The 17901-nt window shown below is 42.0% G+C and overlaps 1 protein-coding gene across 9 annotated transcripts in view; it reads right to left on the bottom strand.

Annotated features, from left to right (window-relative positions):
* Positions 1-10562, bottom strand: part of HP1BP3 (heterochromatin protein 1 binding protein 3) — a 39443-nt gene extending 28881 nt beyond the window's left edge. The window contains exons 1-6 of one of the 9 annotated variants that reach the window (XM_088022581.1): positions 10442-10562; positions 5331-5478; positions 4778-4973; positions 4233-4332; positions 4062-4076; positions 860-1013 (exon numbers count right to left, since the gene is read on the bottom strand). In XM_088022581.1, coding sequence (XP_087878707.1) covers positions 860-1013; positions 4062-4076; positions 4233-4332; positions 4778-4873 — 365 coding nt within the window. In that variant the 5' untranslated portion in view covers positions 4874-4973; positions 5331-5478; positions 10442-10562. Of the gene's footprint in view, positions 1-859; positions 1014-4061; positions 4077-4232; positions 4333-4777; positions 4974-5330; positions 5479-9875; positions 9895-10441 lie in introns of those variants that run through there. The other 8 variants (XM_088022582.1, XM_028090781.2, XM_028090785.2 and 5 more) reach the window with 8 other exon arrangements.
* Between the last annotated feature and the right edge of the window lie 7339 nt (positions 10563-17901).

The raw sequence follows: 17901 nt of genomic DNA, 5'->3' as shown, positions 1-17901 counted from the left end.
GTCCTCGGATGAAGCGGGGAGCCTGCTTGTTCTTCTCCCTCTGCCCCTTCCCCACCCCTTGTGTACTCTCTCTCTCCAATAATAAAATCTTTAAAAAAAATAAAATAAAAAAGAACTGCCACCACATTGTACAGATTACCAGTAGCAAATTTCACTTTCAGATTCATAAAGTCACCCTCCAAGTGATGAACACTTCATCAAACATACACAGAGTTTTAGGTGATGCCGGCAATAGCTGTTACAGATTAATGTTTTCTAACATAAGCATATAAAAACAACTCGCATAGGCAGGAATAAAATGGTGAAGTATTTCCCGGGTCAGATTTTTAGAGTCATGTTTCATTTTTTTTTTTTAAGATTTTATTTATTCATGAGACAGAGAGATAGAGAGAGAGAGAGAAAGAGAGAGAGGCAGAGGGAGAGGGAGAAGCAGACTCCCTGCTGGCAGGGAGCCCCATGTGGGACTTGATCCCAGGACCCCAGGATCATGACCTGAGCCAAAGGCAGACGCTTAGCTGACTGAGCCACCCAGGTGCCCCATGTTTCATTTCTTATTGAAATTATGTCAATGATTAAAATATCAGACACTCCCACAATGAATTCTAGCACAAAAAAAATTCCAAAGACAAGCGCGATGAATTTTGAGTTATTCAAACCACTATTATAATAACTACTACAAACTCTAATAGGCCATACAACTACATAACAAACCTATTTCAAACAATAATTCTAAAAAGTAAATCCAAGTACACAGCAAATATCTAGCATAAACCAATGTTAAAAAGCCTTAAAACAATCTGATCTACAGTCCTTTTACATAGTCTTCAATTATAAATAGCAAGAAGGCATAACTCCTTACTCCTTTTTGGTTTCCTCTGAGGACTTGTTCTCTTCCTTCTCTTCATTCTCAGCTTCTCCCTTTGGCTGCTCTGTCTCACTAGATGTAGCAGGTGGAGTTTCATTCTCTTGTTCTTCTACAGTAGAGACAGATTCCTCTGAACTTATGTCTGGTTCTAAAAAATCAGGTGGGCAGAATTGCATTAAGTAGATATATTAGAGACTGAGTCAATAAAAGGGTAAAAGTCTAATTTATTAAACAGAAAAGCCAAATGCTCCAACTGACAGATGTATTTTAAAATGAACAAATGACTATCAGTTGCCATTTTCTTTCCTTTTTTAGTCCACTCAAATTGCCTATTCAATGGGTTGCTTATCCAGACCATTAGGTGATAAAAGGAGATGGACCAGACAATTACACAGAAAGAGAAACTCATTTTACCTCAAATCAAATCTCTTGCCCACTCTCTGCAATATTAATGATAAAATTCATAATTAAGAAATTAGCTATTTCAGGGGCTCCTGGGTGGTTTAGTCGTTAAGCATACGCCTTCGGCTCAGGTCATGATCCTGGGATCGAGCCCCACATCGGGCTCCCTGCTCAGTGGGGAGCCTGCTTCTCCCTCTCCCACTCCCCCTGCTGTGTCCCCTCTCTCGCTGTGTCTCTGTCAAATAAATAAAATCTTAAAGAAAAAAAAAAGAAACTAGCTATTTCATAATTTAACAGACAAATCTTAGGAAAGGAATGAATAACAGAAAATGAACACCTATTTTCCACATTAAAGGACTGGGGCAAGAGCAGAAATCTGAGAGGGGGAATAGTGAGGTCTGCAGTTGCTAATCTGTGTCTTTTCTCAGCATGTCTCTTTGAGCGGTTACTACAAAACACAGTACCCCAGATTTGGTTAAGTAGGGACTTTAAAGAAAAAGACTCTCCAGTGGCAAAACTTCGGCAAAAAAATAAAAGTACAGGCTTGAAGAGTTTGGTCATTTAAATTATGTGAACAGGGTGCCTGGGTGGCTCAGTTATCAAGCGTCTGCCTTCGGCTTGGGTCAGGATCCCAGGGTCCTGGGATCGAGCCCCACATCGGGCTCCCTGCTCGGCGGGAAGCCTGCTTCTCCCTCTCCCACTCCCCCTGCTTATGTTCCCTCTCCCGCTGTCTCTCTGTCAAATAAACAAAATCTTTAAAAAAAAATAAATGTGAACAAATTACTATCACGATGAAAACTTCTAAGAGAACAAAAAAATGCCACTTCCTTCTTATAACCAAGACACATATATACGGTTCTAAAGGAATTTCTAATTTTCAACAAATTAAAATTCTAAACCATGAATTTCAGGACAGTCAACTATCATTTGTTGATCTCATCCTAGATTATGCTCTTCAACCAGACTTGCATTTAAGTTGAAAATCCTCAGATATAGGTTTAGCCAAAATTGAGGCTTTAGAGAGTCAGACACACCTGGATTCAAGTTCAGTCATTATAACTTTCTAGCTTGCTATCTTAGGGCAAGTTCTTGGATATCTCCAAGTTTCAGTAATCTTACCTCACAGATTTATCATGGGTATTGTATAAAATGCTTTATAGGTACACTTGCACTATGTGGATGATTCCCATCTCCCTTGGCCTCTCCTGCTGCTTCTCAAACTATTTCACAAAGTATTAAAGCTAGAACTTCATTATAACAATGATATCTGGCGACTCAGATAATTACTGTAAGCTGTATTTTTTTAATCACATATGTATCTTTTACTGCCCCTCGCCCCACCAATTTGATTTAACTCCTGTGTGGGTAAGAACTTACTAACAGTCATTATGTTTACTTCTACATTGCCTTATTCTAAAAAGGATGAAAAAAAAACCGTTTACTGGGTTTTACTTTAAGAGTAGAGCTATAAATTCAATTTCATATTATTTTCTCAAGAATAACTGCTTAGGGGCGTCTGGGTGGCTCAGTCGTTAAGCGTCTGCCTTTGGCTCAGGTCATCCCAGGGTCCTGGGATCGAGCCCCCATCGGGCTCCCTGATTGGCAGGAAGCCTGCTTCTCCCTCTCCCACTCCCCCTGCTTGTGTTCCCTCTCTTGCTGGGTCTCTGTCAAATAAATAAATAAAATCTTTAAAAAAAAATAACTGCTTAATAGTTGATGGATTAATAAAGGTGCAGTAATTCAACAGACATTGAGTATGCAGTATGTATAAGACACTGTTTCCAACTCATTAAACTCTCATGTCTGTCCTGGGAAATGCAGGATTTATAAAATCTAAAGTATGAGTGAAGTCAAATTATTTTTATATACAAAATACTATAATGGGAGATTACACACAGAACTTGTGAAGTGACTTACTGACCCTTTCTAAATTCCTGGCTGACTTTTCCAATACCTGAACTCTCCGCATGTATTCTGAAAACTGATGTGATTAGTGATTTAGTGGCTTTAGCTGACTGTAAAGCAAATGGCGGCTAATATGGGCCATAAAGTGGCTTATCTCAGTGCTGGACAAAATAACCAACGTCACCTCACCAGCACCTCTCATTTTTTCATATGCTGATTCCCATGTCTCCTAAGTACCTCAGGCTAGTGTACCTAAGTTGTTTGTGCTATTCATCTGAGTATTTTGAAACAAAACCCAGGTTCAGCTGGAAAAAGAGTATATTCCTGCTGCACCAAGGGATAAAGGCAACAGGGTGCACATATTTTTTATTCCCAATCTATGCTGGTCAGCAAATACTTAGTTCTAATAGCCACAACAGGGACAGCACCATGTGCTCATCCCTGGCAAACTGAAGATGAAAAGCAAGGGAGAAAGGGAAAAAGGATAAGGAAAGAAAGAAAAAGGTCACAAGAAGAAAAAGAAAAACAAGGAAAAGGAGATGCCATAAAGGAGCACTATTATTCAGGTTGATGGGTCTACATTTCTCTTGATTCATTACGTTCCCAACTCTGTATGGCCAATCTTCTCTCCACCAACACCAAATGCAAACCAATACTTTGATTGCCCATTTGTTCCCTGAAGGCCTCATGATGATTTCTGGGTGACCCTGCACTGTCTGTCTTGAAGGCTCAAGACCCCCATTCCTCCACGGTCTTCATCCCCACGACACAGTATGCCCAGAAGTTACTCTTTGACAGTTCCTGTTCTCGCCAACTATTTTCTTTTTAATTCCAAGAACATGAAATTTTCACCTTCTAAAAATCTTTAGAGACAAGATGAAATTCTTACTTTGCTCACTTTGATCTGGAAATGACATATCCATAGGTACCACTTCTCTCTTTCAATGTCCCCCCAAGACAGCCATGAAAAAAGAACAATTAAGTTCAAAGGAATTAATGGGATACTCCAAACTGGAATAGAAACTTTTGCCATTTTAAGTTGTCTATTGCTTTACTTTACCTGGCTTTTCTTCCTCCCCTTCAGCAAGCTTGCTTTTGGGAGGAGCTTCCCGCGTAGAATTCACAGTTCGACGAATCGGCATGGTGCTATCTTCTACCTTCTAAGAAAAAAGACAGCCATAATCACACATGCATAAGAAAAATTCTCTTTTTTCTCTTTCTCAAGGGGCCTAACTGGGTGTTAGAAGATGTAGGAGAATTCTTCAAGTCGACTCCAGGATCTGATGCAAATTACTTTTAACAAGTTTTGTTGAAGTAATAAATACGATTTTTAGAAATACTTTCCAAAATATTTTATTTTAGCTAGAATTTCAAATGGAAACAGGTAATTACACTTGATTTGGGATAAATTTAGAAGGTTGGAAGTTTTCTCAGGAATTTGAGGGGAAAGGGAAGATGAAAAGAATTTTGTATGTTTGATTTTTTCAGATTCACAACCCAGAACTCCCCAAAGCAAAGAAAGGAACATGTACCAAGAAGGACCCAGCAGGGCCTGAAGTCAGGGACTGATCCAAGAGTGAGCTTCAAGAATGTGTCAGCCCCTACCTCACCTAACTTGTCCGCGTGGATCAGCTGAGCTCCTACTATAAGTGGGAGTGCCTTAGGATGGACGAGTTCACCTTGAGACGTATCAGTCGCCATTTAAAATAATTTCTAGGCCCGAGTACAGGTTACACTCTGAAGCCTCTGCTGTTAACCACAAGGATTTTTCCTAATGGTTTCAGTGTGGTGAAGAGTCAACCTAAAGCACAGAAAAGACCTGGTGTGAAGATTAACAGAAACAAAACTAAACTAAATGTCTAAATTTAATACACATCCAAAGGGGAAAAAATTAACTATAAAACTTATAGTTAAGTGACAGATGACTTGATCAGTTATCATTCAGAAAGATAAAATCAACTATCAAAATACAGACTACGTAAAGCAGCCACTAAGACAAACGCACAAGCCACAGCAGCTGTTGCACCTGCCACGTGAACAAAGGCAACAAGGACAAGAAAGCTCCTAAGGAACCTAACCCCATTCCCCTCCAGCTACCATCAGGAACTTAGAAAGGACAGAAAAAGGAGACTAAGGAACAGTTTAGTCAAATGTTTACTCAATTACTGAAGAGAGAAGGTTTTTGTTGTTATTGTTCTCAAACGGATCAGGAAAATTATCGGCAACCTTGACTTCATCTCCATTAGATAAGTAATCCAAGGGCAAAAATCCTGCTGAAGAACGTGATACTCTAAGAGCCTCCAGACCTAGAGAAGCAAATTTAGACCGTCACCTAGGAGAACAGAAGTATGCTTCCAAGACCTTATTTGTTATTTTTAAAGTGGGCAAAACTAGCACAGAAGAAAGAACATAATTAAATATTCAAAGATAAAACCCATGTAGTCACTCAAATTTACCTGATCATTAAGAGTCTCTGCCCTCAAAAAAAAAAAAAAATCTCATCTGGGACTCAATGACATTTTATAATAAAATCTCTCCAAAATATAAGAAAATGATCATTTGAGTGTTTAGATCTTTGTGCCAATGAACATTAAAAAAGAGTTGGGGAATAGCGGACTAGTCATTCAACCTCTACTTTAAGCTCTGACCCTGTCTAGGAATTCAGGAGCTTTCAATTTGTCAGGTAAAATAGTTCCAAGCTACAACAACTAGATAAATCCAAAAAACCCAAACATAGAGAATGCTTTCACATTTACAGGGAAAATCTTTTTATGGGAACCCCAAGAGCAATGCCAGACTTGTGAATTGTCAATCAGCTGCAAGCAAAGGCAGTTGAAAGAATTCAAGATGCACTAAAACTTATTATCAAGAGTAAATTAGTAATATTCATGAATATTTTAAAAATTATGTTACAAAAACTACTTAAAATGTTCATATAGCAATTCACTTCAAAGAATTACAAAATACAGAAGTAAAAATAATTGTTTTTTGATCTGTGAAAAGACCACGATGGGCTTAAGAACACTATTTAGGCTTGTGAAACCTAAAAGTCTATCTTGGAATAATTTGAATACAAAAACCTGTTCATTCATGCAACCAACACTTACACAGTAATATATTTTCTTGAACAATTAAAAAAAAAAAACTAAGCAAATCTTCTGCTCTTTTCACATGTGAACCCTACAGAGGAGTAAACCACCACAATCAGGTTATTCTTGGTAAAGTGATATGGCTAATGAATTCATCTTTCTTAACCCGCAGTAACACTAGCTATATTGAAAATGCTACTGTGAAGTCAACAAAAACCTTCAGTAGTCTGTGTTCATAGGATATCTTGAAAAAATATTTTCCCTGTAAACACAATACTGAAAAAAAAGTATCAAAACCTTTCCAGTCTACTATATTAATTACTCAAAACTAAAACAAATGAGTTAAAAGGGGAGGGAGCACGCAAAGGAAGCTACTACTAATGCCGATGTGATGAAACTAAAATCAGGGCAACAAGTACATGGTCCATAAAGACATTAGACATCATTAACCCAAGGACAAGAATGACAGTTTAAATTAGGCCGGAGAAGAAGCATGCCCAGTTGGAATTAAAAAAAAAAAAAAAAAAAGTTGGTTTGCCAATCTTCCTGGCTGCATTCACCAAAAATATAAATCCTGACACTCTCCTGCTTAAAACCTCCCAATTACCATCCCCCTATTTTACTAATCTCACCTCCTACTACTTTACCCATCACTCTACTCTCTTGACTCCAAACACAAAGACCTTTTGGCCCTGGCACTGTGCTCTGCTCATCCCTGCCTCAGGGTGTTTGTACTTGCTGTTCTCTGAACCGAAAACACTCTTTTCCTAGACACTTCAATCAGGCTTCTGCTCAATGTCACGCCCCTCAGAAAGGCCTCTCTTCGGGTTTCTTTAGCATTTAATACCAACTGAAATTCAAAATATGTGTTTACTTGTTTATTATGTATCTCTCAAATGCACTGAGAGCACTAAAAGGGCCAGGACCTTTAAGTCACACTGTACTCACAGCACCTAGAACAGTGTCCAACACATAATGTGTTGGACAAATTTGGGGGAAAACGTTAAATGAACAATGCCATCTAATTACTTATTACTATATTTAGTGTATGTGAAGAACACTTAAAAAAATGAACCCAAAGTTATTTGGGATAAACATTAAAAAATGTTTGCCTCAGAGGCACCAGGCTGGCTTAGTTCGTAGAGTGCAACTCTTGATCTCGGGGTCATGGATCTGAGCCCCACACTGGGCATAGTTTACTTTAAAATAAAAATGTCCAGGGCGCCTGCGTGGCTCAGTTGGTTAAGCGACTGTCTTCGGCTCAGGTCATGATCCTGGAGTCCCGGGATCGAGCCCCACATCGGGCTCCCTGCTCGGCGGGGAGTGTGCTTCTCCCTCTGACCCTCTTCCCTCTCGTGCTCTCATTCTCTCTCTAATAAATAAATAAAATCTTTAAGAAAAAAAATTTTAAATAAAAATGTCTGCCTCAGCTCTGAATTTCCTTGGTTAAGGGTCATGGAACTTAAAGCTTCAGTCTGGGGGTGCCTGGGTGGCTCAGTCATTAAGTGTCTGCCTTCGGCTCCAGTCATGATCCCAGGGTCCTGGGTTCGAGCCCTGCATCGGACTCCCTGCTCCGCGGGAAGCCTGCTTCTCCCTCTTCCACTCCCCCTGCTTGTGTTCCCTCTCTTGCTGTGTCTCTCTCTGTCAAATATATAAATAAAATCTTAATAAAAAAGCTTCAATCTATAATACTTTCTTTTTAACAGGTTGGCTAATGAGTTACTTACTATGTTCAATGTTCATTACAGAACTAGCAAAACTGTATGGATGGTTAACTCACACTGCCTTATCATCACCATGTACCTATTAACTTTTTGCGGCCGCACTTTTGAATCAGACTTTTAGGCTACCATGCTTATTCCCCAGCAGAGATATTATCTAGCTGGTTCACTGATGCATACTTGGTGCCTAAGAACACCCAAGGCATAGAACAGGTGCTCAACAAATATTTGTTAAATAAAAGGATGACGAATAGATGGAAAAAGTTTCCCAGCTAGGTTCTTTTATGTGCCAAAACCAATCTGAGTTTACCTGCGGTTTATGTGGTCCTCCTGTGGTCTCCAATCTGGGTTGGTTGGTTGGTTTTTTTAATGTTAGATTAACTATACAAAGAGTTGCCTTTGTAAAAGGAAATTTTAAATTGTTTTTAATTTAATGCAAGCAATAAAAAAAGGTGATAAAGTCTAGAATTTCAGAGTTTTTATTTTTCTCTACATTATGAGAAAGCAATAGAAAAATTAGTAGGAGGTTAACAATGTTAGCAGTAGTAGTAGTTTATTGATATCCTTGAAGATACGCATTTTAGGGAAAGTACTATTATTTCATATTTTACCATAAAATGTGTGCAGTTATAAATCACAAAATCATCAGCTACATGCACAGAATATATCAAAATGTTCACAACCTCAAGTCTTTCGCTATATTCAGATTTAATAGTAATGTCACAAAAAGCATGCCGGTAATTTGCTGGCAACTTTCCCCCACCCACTTTTACACTTCAATAAATCAGTATGTACCGAATTACCTTGGGCATCGATGATATGTATGGACACTACATGGACCCCCCTGAAAAACACAATCACAATCTAACTGCCTAAACTGTTATGATTTTCATCTATCTATAACAGTTCAGGATACTTCCTCCAACTTTCTGCCCTCAGTCGTCCAAGTCAGTTTAAAAACGCAGCCAAACCAAAAACAAAACAAAACAAATCTTTAAAATTTTACTTCTACTTTGAAACATAGTAAACTGAACTTTTCAGAAGAGCAATAAAAACTTAAATGGGCTCAGAGTAGCTTTATGCCCATGCCAGATAAAACAAAATCAAAGTATCTTCCAAAATAAAACCAGTCCCGTCTAATTTCACTCTAAGACACGAGAGCTGCCTAACAAGTCCCAGGCGAATTCCTAGACGTATTTCCAACTGGATTCTCACTTTGCGGTGTAATGAAAAGTCAGGAAGCATAATAAACAACAGAGAGAATTCAGAATTTGTAAGCTGAAGGGGCAATCCTTGTCCAGTCCTCCGTGCAGGAGAGAATACTCCCCCCAAAAGGTTAAGTGACCCGTCCTCGGACACAGACAGTGGCTAATTCGGTATCAAAACTCAGATCTGAGGCTCTCACTTCAGCACTCCTGCCTCCACCTCTTGACAAACGCTCATATTCACGAGTTAGACTTTTTTAATTAAAACCACACCTTCTAAGGTGCGGTGAGTAACAAGCTCTGGGCATGCCAGACGGTTAAACGAAAGCTCAGGCCCGCATCGCAGGAGCAGCAGGAGCAGCAGCAGCTCGGAAACGCCCGCCCAGACCGCTGAGAGGCACACGGGGAACAGCGCAGCCGAGACAAAGAGGCAGGGAGCGGCCGGTACGGGGCGCGAGCAGAGGCGGGGGAGCGCGGGGCCAAGAGGAAGGCAGCGCGGCAGATGACAGGAGGGCTCAGCGGCGGCGGACACCGAAGAGCTGAGGCACGGGCTCCGCGCGGCCGGCAGCTCGGGACGCGGGGCTCGCGCTCGGGAATGCACGCGGCCGAGGCCGACGCCACGACCCCGGGAGCGGTCGCCCGCGCGACACAAGGGCAGACCGCGAGCACTACCGCTCGGCGCACTCACCACTGGGAGCTCCGTAATGGCGGCGGCGGGGGCGGAGAAGCCGGGGGGCGGGCCCGCCGCAGCCAGTCACCGCCGCCGGCATCTTTCGAACCCGCTCCAAAAACCGCTGAGGGAGTGGTGTGGCGGGGGGAGGGGAGGGCGGGGGCGGCGGCGGGGTCCGCCTCGGGCCTCGGGAGCATGCGCAAGGCCTCAGCCAATCGGAGCGCAGCTGGAGGACGCTGGCGCAGGCGCGCTGGGACGCAGGGCCCTGGACCAGGGAAGAGCTACCCCCTCCTCCCACCTCAGTCCAAACAAAACAAGGGCGGGAGCGCGCGCGCCAGAGGGCCCCGGAGGAGGCGTCAACAAGAGGGGCAGGGGGCTAGGTCGCAGGGGAGAGGGGAGAGGGGAGGGAGGGCGGAGCGGCCGGGAGAGGCAGACAAAAGGCACCACCTCCGGGGACCCGAGCGCCCCGCCCCCTCCACTCTGGGAGCGGCGTCGGCGCCCCGGGCGAGCGGCCTCGGCCACTCGCCTTCGGGGTCCAGCGAGCCCGCGCCCACTCCCCGCCCGCCCGTTCCGTCCTGCGTTACCTCTGTGCTCCCCCCTTCCTGGCGCCCGCGTTCCGCACGGCCTCTCGGCGCCGTTCCCGCTGCCGGTCGTCGTCTCCGCCGCCGCTGTCCTCCAGGCCCAGCCGCCCAGCTCTGCCGCCCCGCCCCCCTGCCCGCGGCCCCGCGCGCGCGCGCGCGCGCGCACTCCCGTGCCGGCCCCGCCCCCGCGCGCGACCGCGATCGCGCCCCCAGCCCGCGGGAGCCGAGGGAACGCGCGCGACTTGTCTCCCCGGCCGGGTGCGCGACAACGTGAGCGGGCGCTCGGGGGCGGGAGGACGCCCGGGAGGGGGCCGTGCGTCCGCCCACGCTTCCCCCGGGTACTGCCCGGTGGTGCCCGTTAGCTTGGGTGCGGTTTCGTTTTCCTTGGAGGAGCACTCTTCGCTCCCTTCCCTTTCGCTACTCTCTAGTTCGGTCCCCGGTCTTAAGCGGGTCTCCGCTTTGGAGATGCGTCTGCCTTTTAGAGGGGCTGGCGTCTCCCGCTTCTCAATTTAGCCACAGCACAAGAGCAAACTGCCTTTCTTCGATGACCGTGGAAGAATTGAACAACCAGATAGCGGTAAATTCGGTACCTCACATTCGTTCCTCTTAGGTATCCAGACAGTACAGAGCAGAGTAGTGACTCAGGATAAGAACCGGAAAAGTTGCTTTTCTAATCTATGAAAGGGTCTTCCGTGGCCTCCTATCTGCATACGCAAGAAGGATTCTCAAAAAGTAAACCTTGGCATCAGGAAAGAGGGAATTCCCTTTGAATTGTCAGATTACTTTGGTATCAGCGGACTTGGGCAATGTACGTACTGTTGAAAAATGTAACTTTTCAAAGCCAATGTATTTAGGTGTTTTGTGGGGTAGAGGTAGTGCGGGGAATGAATATAGGGAAATAACACTAGAATTACCCCGAGGCTCACAGGAATGTGGCCGATACTCAAATGCGTGTACTAATAATTCTAAAGATTTATTATGAAACCATTTAAGTATTTGCTAGCCCAGTCCTCGGGCTGTATAATTAGCATTTTAACTATCTCACCAGCTTTCCCAGTCATAGCCATCCACTCACTCCATCAGTTGCAAAATGAGCTGTATAAAATTTAACAACCACCACCAAAAACTGCTTACTAATGGCATTACCAATGCTTTGGCACTCTGTTGTCATATTCAACCTGTTCATAAGGGGTTTCAGTCATTTTGCGCCATTTCTTTGTCCTGCTCAATTCCTTTATCAACCTTTCTATCCTTTGTATTCCTTTTTACTGACTCAGTTCCATTTTTATGTATTCGTATCCTTAAAACATCTTACCTTTGTTCTTTTTCTCTAAAATGTCTTTAGCTCCATCTTATTCAAGGAACTGACCCAGTTAAGAGCAAACTAGATTTCTCCTCCAGACTTTTGCTTCACACACACACACACACACACACACACACACACACACCCCCTTTATTCTGTTGTTTACATGTATAGCCAAGAAGGGAAAACCTTAAAATTCTTCCTCAAGGGTGTGACACACAAACCATGTGCTAAGGCTACACTTGCTGAAGTCTAAAGTTTTTTTTTCTACTTACAAAGGGATTTTAAATTTTTTACTGTACGTATATATTGGTTGAGGCATTGTACCTCTGCTAAATGTAACATCTGGCTAGTTTTGATTTTTACACTTAGCTCCTCTGAGTTAAGACTCCATGGGGGTATGGTTTTATAGCTTATCTCACTTGGCTTTGAGCTATACTGTAAAAATATTATTCAGTTGTGTTTGTTAAACAGAGTTACACGATGAATTTTGTACTATTTACTTAAGCTTTTAAGGCTGTTTGGCTTGAACTGGAAGGAACACACACCTTGGCAAGTTTAGGAGGTGAGCTCTTACGGAGTGTATGGAGATTACCGTCAGAGCCTCCGAAGACCCCTGTGCTCACAGAGATCTTACACTGATTAGAGGACTTGAAGTTCCAACATTCAGAGATTCATTCCTTTGGTTTAAGCTTCATTCTCTTCCATAGCACTTTTAAAGTGCTAATGCCAAGGAGAGCTAACATACAAGTCTCACTGATCATTGAGAATTCCTTGTTTTTCCACCTCTAAACTTGAGAATCTAAAGCCTTCCCTTCCACAGTCAGGAATCAGAAGAGTAAGAATTCTGGGTGTCTGATTAGAAGAGGAACTTTTAGCAGACAGAAGTAGTAAACATGCTGTTGTCTGTGATTACTTAATTCTGCCCAGGAACACCTGGGATACAGGAATGACTTGACAGTCCCAGGAAGACGAGGAAATGTAGGGTTTTGTGAACTAGAAAAGCAAGTGTTAAGAATTCCCCACAATGAAACTGTATCATCTCTAGTTTTCAACACCCACTCTTTCAGAAGCCAGTTCCGTTGAAACTTTTAGCATACAGCAAGATTTGCAGATGGCCTGTTGTTAGTGCAATGGTTTTTCACTGTCCCTCAAGTTTATTTTTAGTTATTTTTAAGATGTTATTTATTTGACAGAGACAAGGAACACAAGCAGAGGGAGTGGGAGAGGGAGAAGCAGGCTCCCCACCAAGCAGGGAGCCCAATGTGGGGCTCGATCCCAGGACTCTGGGATCATGACCTGAGCCAAAAGCAGACACTTAACGACTGAGCCACCCAGGCCACCCCCATCCCTCAAATTTAAAGCTAAGTGATACTTAAAGTCTGTTAGGCTAAAATGTTTTGTTTTGTATAGAAAAGCAAAAAATGTGTGGCTTTGGAGATTTGGGCATGCGCATAATGTAAGTTGAAACCACTGCAGATTTCCAGGAGTGTTCCAGAGCACAGCTATGATACTGCAGTCAAGGGGCTGAACATTGAAAGTTACATCTACCTATTTTACTCATTTTCCACTCGTTAATAAGGAGAGATTTGAGGAATAATTCTTTATTGACTGGTGGGGAGAGGTTTCTGTTCCTAGCAAGGCTGATCTTTATTATCCCCACAAATCAAGGCCAAGGGACTCCAATTTCATGCAGAAGTAACCAAAAGCTAGGCCAGGGCTTGGATCCCTTAAGAATGTATGGTCCTGGCAGGGTTGGGAGTCACTTGACATTTCTGGTTTCCAGCCAAAAGACTGGAAATGACTCTCAATTTAGTGCAGCTTGGAAAGAGATGGCAAGAGAATTAACAATTTGCGCTATTGGGCAAAAAAAAGAAGATGAAAAGGTATTATTCCTCCAACTCCCCCGCCATGGTGTTATTATTTCTGGTTATCCGAGGCCACTACCCTGGTGTAGAGACAATCACCCTGGGTCCTCCTCTGCCAATGTTGCACTTTCTTCTACTCACTAGTGGCAATAATTTTATTCAGCCCAGCAGTCCTCGAACTGTAAAACTTTTTACTAAACTATAAAAAAATTCTGAATCTGAAAGATATCTGGTCCCAATGGTTTTGGATAAAAGATCGTGAACCAGTTATATAAAAACCGAATAGGTTTACAAAATAACACCCTCACATGTTCTATTCTAGCTATTATTTTTTTAAAATGCTGGTTGTCAATGATTAACTTAGTCATTCAGTTTGAGAACCTCTGTCCTAGATGTCATTTGCCTTTTGGTGTTTAACTGGAGTCAACATTTCTAGGTACTTCAGGGGGTCTGAAAAATGTTAGTGTCAAGAGTTTACTATTATTTTGAGGAAAAGGGTTTTAAATAACAGTTGTCCTTTAGTTTGAAGTATCTGACATATTGGATGGACTTACAGTTCAGTCCTCAAGGCAACAAAAACATTTGGGTATGTTATTACAGGTATCCTTCAGTGGGGAATAGAATCTAGAACTAGGGTAAGTAAGGTACTTAGTCCTACCATCTTTAATGACAACAGGATTTACTTTCAAGCTTGTTTTCATGTCAGGTTGTGGAAACTCTATGTGTTGAACTGTCTTTCCCCCTTTCAAACACCATAGGCAAGACAACTGCACTTTAACAGACTAAAGACGCTGTTTGCTAGGTTTACTAAAAAGCAAAACAGACCCAGTTTTGTTTTGACTGTATAATCTGAAGTCAACAGTACTACTCTTCTCCCTCCACTCCTACTTTGTTGCTTTAACTTATTTGGAGTAAGAGGCCTGCAAGCGCAACCAGGCCTGTTATAGTGGCCAGAGATAGCTATGGGTCAGATCAAATCAGTGACACCCAGGGTGACCAACTATTCTGGTTCACTTAATAGGGGGAGGTTGACCGTTAGTGGAAGGTAGGACTTATTTTTAAACCAAGGAAGTCCCAGTAAAATGGTTATTGTAAGACATCCTTTCTTTGTGGTTATGGGGTAGTTTGAGAAACTTTCTTTAAATGGGAAGATTTTTTATGCAGTAAAACCCAGTAATTGATGTTTTTTAAGATTTATTTTGGGGGGGAGGGGCAGAGGGCGAGACAAACCCAAGGAGGCTCTGCACTGAGCGCAAGCCCAACACAGAATTCTGTCTCACGACCCTAAGATCAAGACTTGAGCTGAAACAAAGACTCAGACGCCCAACCAACTGTGCCACCCGGGCACCCCTGAAACCCAGTAATTTAAAGGAAAACATGAGTCAAAACAGAAATTAAAAAATTTCAGAATTATGAAATTGGATCCATTTATTTAAAAAAAAGTTCTAAAAAGATGGTGATGGAAAGGATCCTTTCCTTTTATAAAGAAGTGAAACACATGGTGATAAGGGAATGGAATCTTCTCAAAAAAGGAAAACCAAAAAATACTGGCTTTGAGTATTATTTATTTTTTAAATATTTTATTTGAGAAAGAGAAAGGCAGAAGGGAAGGGAGAGAGACAAGCAGATTCCGTGCTGGGCATGGAGCCTGAAAAGGGGCTTGATGCCATGACCCTGAGACCATGACTTGAGCCAAAACCAAGAGTCAGATGCTTAACCAACTGAGCCACCCAAGCACCCCTGGCTTTGAGTATTCTTAAAATACTTGCAGCAAGGCTGTAAAAGTTTCAACCCAAAGTTGAGAAAGAGTGGCATTAATTCTTGAGAACCACACATATCAAGACTCAAGATTGTTATTTCAAGTTTTAAAACTCATATTTTGATTTATCAGTGATGCTCCTGGCTCTTTCCAACAGATAAAACATTTTGATGAAAAAGACCCTACATGATGATGTTCAAATTTAACATAACTTTTTTGTTTCTGCTTTATAGTCTACTTCGTTGAGTCTATGATACTTAAAAAAAACAAAAAACAAAATTAGAATACATGTCTAATGAACTGGCAAGCTTATTTGGTATAGTTGTCTCTGTATCCAAAGTAGGTAGCATCTCCTACAGTAGGAACAAGGCCAGAGTAGGATGTTGCAGGATAAGCATTTTTAAGAGTTCATTATGGTTTTGTAGGAAAAACTAGTCAAATTTTTCTTTCATTCTAGGTAGGGGAATGTGTAACTTGCAAAGGACACTAACCATTAGTTCTTGTTGCAATGCCTTATGAAATCCTAGGAAAAGAGGAAGCTAAAAGCTTCTACTCCTCAGGTTTTTAGCAAAGGCTAAGCCCGAGACTTCATAAGTGTATGCTAAGGAAAACGAAACAATGAAAAAAATTTGAACTGTACAGGGAGTATTAAAGAAATGTGGATAGGCAAACCATGATCTCCTATGGTTCTGAAGATAGTATAGTTTAATTGTATGTGACTGAATACAACTAAGGTTGTAGAATGTGGTAGAAAAGGAATATTGGACACAGGTAGGGTGTGCCCTAGGTATTCCATGCAGAATGCTAAGTGCCTGATCTGATCTCTCCTTGTTAATATACTCAACAACGCTATGAGGTAGACAGTGTTATCCTTATTTTACAGATGAATAAACCGAAGGTTTAAACAACTCAAGTTATAGTAAAGCCCCTATTCTTCCAATTAGAATTCTTCAAAGTATATCCACACTTTTCCCCCAGTGTGGATTAAGACTTCTGGTGGAGAGCAACATATTTTTGGAAATAAGTGCCTCCTAGAAAACCTAGAGCAAATCTCAGCTCTGACGCTTGCTAGGTACCTGACTTCTGTTGACAGTTCAGTTCCCTACCTATGGAAAGGAAGCAGTACCACCTCATAGAGGTCATAGGGCTGGTGAGATGAATTAGAAGAAACCCTGGAATGCGTAACTACAGCTTACAAAGTGTTTTAACATATATTGGCTCATTGATAGTGTAAGAAGGGCTTATTGTTTTTGTAATATAGATGAGCAAACAAAAGCCTAAATGAGTGCTTGTTTTTAGTTAGCTTTTGGTGAAGAGCTTTATGAACTGTGGCAGGGATGTGCAGTACTCCTAGGCAGTGGTTCTCAAACTTCAGTGTTCCTAAGAATCAGCTGAAGAGTTTTAAGTTTCTTGGGCTCTTTTCACTCATTCAGTTTTGGTTTAGTAGGATGGGATCCATGAATCTGCATTTCTTTTTTTAAATTTATTTATTTAAGCAATCTCAACACCTGAGGTAGAGCTTTAACTCCTAACCCTGAGATCAAGAATCACATGTTCTGACTGAGCCAGCCAAAGTGCCCCTAAATCTGCATTTCTAATGAGCTCCCAAGTGATATTGATGCTGCTGGTCTATGGCCCATAATTTGCATGACTCTCATCTTAGATATAAATTTAACTGCTCACTCCAAAGAGCCTGAAGTTATTCCAATCCACTGTGTGGCTCAATTTGGGGATTGGAAATGATTAAAAGTACTGCCATCCCTTTTGCTGAGAACTTTTTTTTAAATACCAACTAAGGTGGGTCTCTAGGGAATTCTACTAAATTGAGAGTATAAGGCAAGTTTCAGAAAGTTCTTTCACCCATTTGTCCAGAAGGGATGTCTGGATTAATTTGTGATGGGCATGTTTAAATTCCACTTTTGCATGTGAAAGTGAATTCTCATCACAAATCTGCCCTCTTTCTTCGTTTCTCAAATATACCACACATCCTCCTACCGCAGAGCCTTTGCACTCGAGATCCCTTCTACTTGACCACCCCAACTATTTCTTTTCTCAGTTTAAAATTCTCTTCCTTCAGGAAGCATTCTTGAATCTGTTTACAGAGGGTCCTCATTATATGCACTCATAGCACTGTTTTCAAAACATGTGCCATTTATTTGTGTGCCCCAACACCCTGCAGTTAAAAAAATCTTTTTTTTAAGATTTATCTTTTTTTTTTTTAAGATTTATTTGACAGAGAGACACAGCGAGAGAGGGAACACAAGCAGGGGGAGCGGCAGACAGAGGGAGAAGCAGGCTCCCCGCTGAGCAGGGAGCCCGATGTGGGGCTCGATCCCAGGACCCTGGGATCATGACCTGAGCTGAAGGCAGACGCTTAACGACTGAGCCATCTTTTAAATATTTGAAAATATATATTGATCTCTAAGTTGCTAGGTAAACCAGGTAAATCATTCTATAGTGGTCTCAATCCTGCCTCATATTAGGATCACCTGGGGGAACTTAAAACCTGATGCCCAGGTCTTATCCTTGGAGA

Source organism: Eumetopias jubatus, unplaced genomic scaffold (genome assembly GCF_037043125.1).
Source record: "Eumetopias jubatus isolate StellerSeaLion01/CBP00866 unplaced genomic scaffold, mEumJub1_p1.0 scaffold_4, whole genome shotgun sequence".
In the NCBI taxonomy this organism is placed as follows: Eukaryota; Metazoa; Chordata; class Mammalia; order Carnivora; family Otariidae; genus Eumetopias; species Eumetopias jubatus.
This window is presented reverse-complemented; position numbering and strand designations above follow the sequence as displayed.